This window comes from Dendrobates tinctorius, unplaced genomic scaffold, assembly GCF_039654945.1.
Source record: "Dendrobates tinctorius isolate UK_male_01 unplaced genomic scaffold, ASM3965494v1 ptg000152l, whole genome shotgun sequence".
NCBI classification, from domain to species: domain Eukaryota; kingdom Metazoa; phylum Chordata; class Amphibia; order Anura; family Dendrobatidae; genus Dendrobates; species Dendrobates tinctorius.
Window position 1 is genome coordinate 1,657,403 of NW_027361819.1, and position 7,920 is coordinate 1,665,322.

Here is a 7,920-nt window from a genome sequence, read left to right on the forward strand (position 1 = left end):
GTCCATCATCCCCCTCTTGCGTTGTTGCGCCGCCTCCTCAGCGGTAGTGGAAATGTGAGAAGTCATATATGTCTTTGTTGTAATCTCTGCAGCTGAGTCCTGGCTGGAGAAGTTGTCATGTTGGTCTGGGCCAGATGGAAAAGACGGTAAAAGTGAATGTTTCCTTTAGAAAGAACGTCAGCTGTAAGTCACCATCTATAACTGTACTGTAATCTGCTATATGTTCTGCAGAAGTGGTATCTACCCCACCATGTGGCGGTAATAACAGTGTTTTTTCTTTTTATAGAGATTAATTTTCAGTAATGCAATGATTGACGGCTGAGGTTCCCTTATGCCTAGGGCCGGCATTAGGAGTAGCCAGACCAGACAGCTGCCTAGGGCCCCCACTCCTCTAGGGGCCCTAGCCAGTGACCGCTATGGGACCCGTGAGTAAGAGGGGCCCGGTGCTGCCCCCTTCCCCCGCATTCAACTTATCAGCATAATAGATGCTGATACTGTTGAAAGCAGTGATGGAGGAGAGAGCATCACATGACACTCCTCCCATAACTCCACCTCTGCCTCAGTGTGTGCCAGCAGGGGAGCTGAGACGCTCTGCAGAGTGTAGAAGCCATGCAGGGGGAAACGAGTATACTGTCTGTGTGAATGCATTCTAGTTTGTGTGTGTCTGCTGCACTATACTGTGTGTAGGAGCTGCATTATACTGTGTGTGGGGCTGCATTAAACTCTGAGGGGACTGCATTATACTCTGAAGGCGCTGCATTTTACTGTGTGTGTGGGGCTGCACTATAATGTGTGTCTGTTTGTGGGGGAGCTGAATTATACTGTGTGTGTTTGTGGGGGGGCTGAATTATATTGTGTGTAGGGTGGCTGCATTATACTTACTTTGTGGGGCTACTTTATACTTTGAGGGGGATGCCTTATACTGTGTGTAGAGCTGCACTATATTCTGGGGGGCTGCATTATACAGTGCGTGGGGGGCTGCATCAAACTGTGTTTGTAGGGGTGCATTATACTATGTGTGTAGGGGGGGTGCATTAAACTCTGTGGGGGCTGTAATGTAAGCAGGAACATGGGATGCAGTGACGGGCAGGAGGCAAAGCAAGGGTTAACAGGTATATTATCAGGGAATACTCCATGCAGGGAGGCAATGGATTAAACGGTAAAAACAGTACAGTTAGCAACGGATATGGTGAGGTGAAGAAATAACGGTTCAAATACTGGCAGTTTTGATGAGTCAATGATTCCTAAGTCCATGAAATGGATAGCACTGACAACAGCTGGTGCGGTATCTTTTCCAGAAAGGTCCTGTGGGCATCATTGCCCCATCTTCTGGTGGCAGCGGTCGGTCTCCGGTACCTTCCGCTGAGCCCTAGTCCATATACTGATGTGGCCGGAGGAGTGTTGGCCACGGCACTGTCTGAGCCCGATGTGGCCCCTGCACAACTCTTCTCACAGTCTCTGTCAGCGGTGGCGGTCGTGGTGCTTGGGTGTGGGCCTACGCTGTACGGATGCTCTGGGACTGAAGCACTCACTGGTCCCTGCTGTAGTGTCTGACAAGGGTACGTGCCACAGTCCTGTACGAGCCCAACGTGGCTCGGCATATATTTACTGGCACAGTCAGAGTGCAAGTGTCTGTCCTGTCCCCGGTCACTCTTATGGGCATGTGTGTTGTACTCATGGACATGGAACATTCTCCGCTTTGCTTTCTGGTAGTCACTGGCACACTGCACCTCTCTCTGTAGTCACCAGGCACACACTGCATGTTCCTCTCCCTCTCTGGTCTGCTGCTCATGCTGGACACACAGATCCCTGTCCTTCAGGTCTGCTGCAGCAAGCCTGGCCCTTCTCTGTGCTGCGGCCCCTCTGCAGGTGGTGGGGCCTGTCACAGCGCTGGTACTCTCTGGAGGGATGGGACATGGCGCTCCTCTTTCTGTGTGCTGCCCCAGTTTCGCACCAAAACTCCCTTGCTTTGTGCGCTTTTCCTCACTCTCTCTTCGCCTCCCCAGGTCAGCAGAAAGGTCCGCCTCTCTCGGCCTTCACCCAGGCAACAGGGGAAGGTCCGGCACACTAAGGCTTCCCCCCCGGAAACTGGGGATGCAGCCTCAACATTTCTGGACCCGGCATGCAGGTACCCGCGGTCCGGTCGTCCCCCTTACAGTATTATACTCTGAGGGGGCTGCATTGTACTCTCAAGGGGCTGCATTACACTCTATGAGGGGACTACATTATACTCTGAGGGAGCTGCAGTATAATCTGCGGGAGGCTGCATTATACTCTGTGAGGGGGGCTGCATTATACTCTGTGAGGGGTCTGCGATATACTATATGGGACCTGCATTATACTGTTTCGAGGACTATCTGTACCCATCATTCTTCCTCACCAGTGTAAAGAGGCAGGGAAACAAGTGTCGAATGACTTAAATATTGTCGATCACACTCATTTAGTGGCCTGAACTCAGCGCATGTAAATACAGCATAAATATTTCTTTGTGATAGTGCACGATGTGAGCATTTGGGGCCCCACTTTAAACTTTTGCCCAGAGCCCTACTTTGTCTAAAAGCGGCCCTACCTATGCCAACAATTAGGGTGCCCCACCATCATTTTAATCAGGGTTATTTAGAGGCCCAGTCAGATGTTTTGCCCTCCCTGAGCTAAACCCCTAGCCATGCCTTTGCTCAGAAGAGAACACTTTTCTGCACACCTAAAAAGACAGACACTGCCAGATCACAGGCCAGACGGCATCCACAGTGCCTCCTTCTGCCTCATTATAGGGAATCTTCCGCCAGGGGTTCTCACTGAATCATGTATTTTCATAGATTTACATGGAAACCCCGGTGTAAGTGCTCAATGCAGAGCGCAGGATAAATGTGCACCGAGCCTTACTGAGATCTTTAGGAGGCAGAATGAAAAAATCAACAGCAGGTGAAGAGTTGGTTTTATTTATTTTAATGCCATTCCTTGCGCAGTATAAGTGATTAGATAACTTTCTTCTTTGGGTCAGTATGATTACAGCAATACTAAATTTATATAGTTTTTTTATGTTTTGGTGCTTGTATACATTAAAAACAATTTTATATGAAAAATTTTTTGCATCGCTTTATTCTGAGAGCTATAGCTTTTTTATGTTTTAGCTAACAGCTATATGGCAGCTTGTTTTTTGAGGGACAAAACGATATTTTCAGCTATACCATTTCAATTTCCATTCGACTTTTTTATCGCGTTTTATTCCACTTTTAGTTCCGCAGTATGATGATAAAAAAGTGGCAAATAAACGATGCTTTATTTTTTTTTCGGTATTCATGGAAAGGATTAACCAGTAGGGCAGTTTTATAGGTTGGGTCGTTATGGACGTGGCAATACAAAATTTTTTTTTTGTATAAATATTGTATGTGCATTTATTGGTAGAAATTTTTTTTTTTTTTGGTTATTTTGTGATTTTGTTTTTTCAAATATTTTTACAATTATTTTTACTTGGTTCCTCTATAGGACTTTTTTTTACTCTGATCACTGGTATAGCACACTGCAATGCATTATACCCGTGAAAGCTGCACAGAGAGAAGCCACTTGGACCATGCTCCTAACATGGCCTAACAGGCTTGGTATAGCTGGCTGAACTTGAGGTCGTGGCAGCGATTGGGCCCTGGTGATGACATCATGGGGACGCCGGTCAAAAGGAAGAGGGAGTCACCTTCCTTTCCCAGCCATCTAAGTGCGGGCAATGCTCCTGGCAATGACAGCCAGGTTCCGTTTTAACTTAAAGAAGTTGTCCTTTAGTTGGACAACACTTTTCATCCCCCACGCTTGGCCCCGATAAAATAAAGCCTACACTCCCCTCTCGTGCCGGCGCTGTTCCCGTGGTGTCAGCACTCGTTCTCCCCGAAACTCCCATGCTGTTGTTGTGACACGTGACCCAGGCACCCAATCCACGCTGGCGTTACTGTCCTCGCCTCCTGTCGAATTGAACATGAAGAAGTCAGAGATCAGCTACAGCCCGGACTTCATCATGCTCAATTTGCCCGAAGGCAGAGACAGCTTGGTGCCCAATCAGCGCAGGCATCACTAACTTGTCACAAGACCACTCGATAGTCCCAGGACCATGAGTGCCGACACCACTGGAAATGCATCGGCATGGTAGGTGAGTATAGGCTTTTTTATTTTATCGGGGCCAAATATTTTCTTCAGTAAAGTGTTGTCCTTGTAGTGGACAACCCCTTTAAGTTGAGCTCCTGGTGGCAACCACGGGGGGCACATCTCCTGTGTCTCCGCACAATTGCCATGACATCAAAAGGCCTGAAGGGGATAACTGTCCAAACTCCTGCCTGCTGTGGGTCTGTGCAATTTTGGTGCATTTTTTTTTGACTAGCCTTAAAAAAACATGAAACATACAGGGAAAAACTGTAATTGAAAGATTTACACCTGTTCTGTGTTTTGGAGTTGCTACTTGTTTTGGAACAGAAATACTGATAAAATTCTGATTAAAAATACTAATGTGTGACTGAGGCCTAATATGATCAGGTGGAGTCACTACAACTCCTAATCCCACACCAGATCCTCATGGCTGATCAGTAAGGGGATGTGCAGACGATCAGTAATCGGCAGCGCTTTGGACGCAGCTCATGTCCGCTGCCGGCTATAGAACGCAGGTGAATCCCCATGTGATCACTGAACCGTGAGGAATCACCGCGTCCAATACATTGTACAGGTGAAATTTATCTTGCGGAGGCTCGCGTCTCTGCAAAATAGACTTACTGTGGTCTGGAAAGACACACCGCATGTCCGTCTCCGCGGGTAGCCACAGGTATCGGTGCACGCTTAGCGGGCATAGGATTTCTTGAAATCCCATCCACTATGCTGTAACATCTGGACGATGTGGATGTACGCAGTGTCTAACCCGCAGCGTTTACTGACCGTGTGCCCCTACCCTAAGTGCTTTCTTCCTAAATATGGATCAGCATTCAGCAGTGATCACAACCAAGGAGCTGTAGGGGTTAATGATCCTGCACTGACTCTCTGCCTTCCTACTGAGAGGAAACTCTTTCACTTTCAGTTCCTGCTCTTCCCACTACAATGGCGTCTGCGGAGCTGAGGGATGAGCTGAACTGCTCCATCTGCCTGAGCCTCTATACAGATCCCGTATCCCTGAGATGTGGACACAACTTCTGCCGCTCGTGTATTGTGAGTGTGCTGGATGCCCAGGAGGCGGCTGGAGGGTATTCCTGTCCTGACTGCAGAGCCGAATATCCGGAGCGTCCGGCCCTGGAGAAGAACCGGAAGCTGGAGAACATAGTGGAGCATTTCTCATCTACTCAGCCTGATATGGAGGAGACCAGGATCTTCTGTGCTTACTGTACAATGTCTCCTGTACCGGCAGTAAGAACTTGTCTGCAGTGTGAGACCTCCCTATGTGACGACCACCTGACAGCCCACAACAATACAGTGGATCATATATTAATAGATCCTACAAGATCTTTTGGCAGCAAAAAATGTTCCCATCACAAGAAGGTTCTGGAATATTACTGCCCGCAGGACGCGGCTTGTCTGTGTGTGTCTTGCTGTCTGGTTGGTGAACACCGAGGACACCAGGTGGAACTTCTAGATGAGGCTTCTGAGAAGAAGAAAAAGGAACTGAGGGAATATCTGGATGAACTAAACCCACAAAAAGTAGAAATTCAGACAAGAGTCCAGAATCTGCAAGATCATAAAGAAAATATCCAGGAGAAAGCCTCCGATAAGAGGAAGAACATCAGTAAGATATTTATGGACATTAAGGAGCAACTGGAAATGGCAGAAAAGAAAGTGCTGAGCGAGGTCTCCAGGCAGGAGGAGAAGATTATGTCCCAGATATCTGATCTGATCAAGAAACTGGAAATACAGGAGGACGAGCTGTCCAGGAAGATGTGTCACGTGGAGGAGATGTGTCGTGTCACCGACCCAATAAGACTCTTACAAGAAAGTGACATTACAGTAAGTAGTCATGGACGTGATGAGGACATAGGAGGAGATGGTGGAGAGGTCAGTTCTGAGGAGGATCTGGATGAGGTTCTGATCTCACTGACCTTACACCGATCTATGAGGGATATTGTCACCAATGTAACATCAGAGCTCGGGGTCCATGTCCCAGACATATTGCTGGATGTGGACACTGCTTACGAATGTGTGAAGGTATCAGAAGATCTGAAAACAGCAACAATATCAGAAGAAAAACAGGAAATGCCAGAATCACCAGAGAGATTTGTGGATTACCCCCAGGTGTTAAGCAGATGTGGCCTCTCCTCGGGACGACATTACTGGGAGGTAGAGTGGGACCAGATAGGAGACTGTGCCATCGGATTGTCCTATCCCAGTATAGAAAAGGATGGCGATAAGTCTGCTATTGGATATAATGATAAATCTTGGAGTCTGGATATGTATAATGGAGGTTATAAAGTATGGCACAACTCCAATGAACTAACCCTCAGTGTAAAGCCAACATGTCCAACACTTGGTATCTTCTTAGACTATGAGGCCGGGCGTCTGTCCTTCTATGAGCTGTGTGACCCCATCAGACACTTACACACCTTCACCGCCTCCTTCACTGAACCCCTACATGTTATCATCTATGTGAGTGATGGAGCCTCTGTTACAATAAGAAGCTGAGGCCGATGTCGTCCTCGTCACGTTATGATGACATTATTCCTTGTCACATGGACACATCTGTATATAGTGAGTTATCAGCGGGACCCTCTAATAATACAATGTATATGGCGGAGTCATGGGGGGATTGTTCCTATTGTTTTTTCCTCTTCCCTGTAGATCAGATGCAGAATCAATTATTGAGCAGAATGTAAAACTGAATCACTGAATTGTTGTGACACTGATAATTGTTCAGTAAAGGGTTAATCCTGGTATATAGCTGGGATATGTCAGCACTCTCTTACTCCTGGGACCCCAACCGATCCTAAGGCTGAGTGCAGACGGACTTTTTGGCCCTGCAGATTTTTCCGTGCAGAATGGAAGAAATCCGCAGGTCAAATGACCCGCATTTTTCCTACGGATTTCTTCCATTTTTCATGCCGTTTTCTTGTGGTTTTTGTGCCGTAACATGCTGTGGATTTTGTACCACGGAAAAATCCGCAGCGTCTGCACAATGTTTTTTTTTTTTTTTTTCCCATTGATTTTAAGGCTACTGTACATCACAATGCAGATATGCAACGTTTCTAAGCGGTAAAATCCGCTGCGGAACCGCTGCAAATCTGCATGGTGTGCACACAGCCTTCGACTAAAGGGGCTGCAGCATTAATTCAGCCTCCTGCACATCGGAGCTCTGGACTCCCCCGATGCAGGAGCTGCAGTACGGCCGCAGTGGATGGGGGGCACATCGGGGGTCCGGAGCTCCACGCTAGATCAGCACTGTGGCTCCTCCATTCTCAGGGTCTGTGGGGTCCGCACCAGTCAGACACTGATGGTATACTCTAGCTATATACCGCCATGTGAAATGTCCTGTAATCTCAATAATCAGGGGACGAGTGCAGGGACCCCAGTGATCCTGAGATCGGGGGTCCTGTGTGCGCTCAGCCGCTTCTCTATCCCCCTGTATCTCTGTAGTCACTAAGGCGCCGTACACACAGCAGAGCCGGATACACGGAGGCCGCACAGGCTCTGGTGGGGTCCTATGTGCGGAGATCCCCCATAGATGCAATGTGTGCTATATCCAGACTGCAGACAGATCATCATGGCGCCGCGGGCTCTGAGCTTCACACTGGTTCTGTGTTCTGGTGGTTCTCTGTTGGGGGATGTTCACACCACTTCTTTTTCAGTCGGGTTTGGAGCCGGTTCACTTCTGAAAATTGCCTTAAAAAGTGCTGAGAAAATGCTGCGTAGAATGGACGTATTTCTGCTGTGTGAACACGACGCGCGTCACGTGCTCAGGATTTTCCGGCT

The 7,920-nt window shown here is 47.9% G+C and overlaps 1 protein-coding gene across 1 annotated transcript; it reads left to right on the forward strand.

Moving 5' to 3' along the window:
* The first annotated feature begins 4,576 nt into the window (after positions 1–4,576).
* LOC141050697 (E3 ubiquitin/ISG15 ligase TRIM25-like) lies at positions 4,577–6,842 on the forward strand. The gene has a single exon (XM_073547289.1). The coding sequence runs from the start codon at positions 5,068–5,070 to the stop codon at positions 6,634–6,636; it is 1,569 nt and encodes a 522-aa protein (XP_073403390.1). The 5' UTR covers positions 4,577–5,067; the 3' UTR covers positions 6,637–6,842.
* Positions 6,843–7,920: the final 1,078 nt, after the last annotated feature.

What these genes read in the sequence shown, in the direction of transcription:
- LOC141050697 (XM_073547289.1), top strand. Translation starts at nt 5,068, where the DNA reads ATGGCGTCTGCGGAGCTGAGGGATGAGCTGAACTGCTCCATCTGCCTG.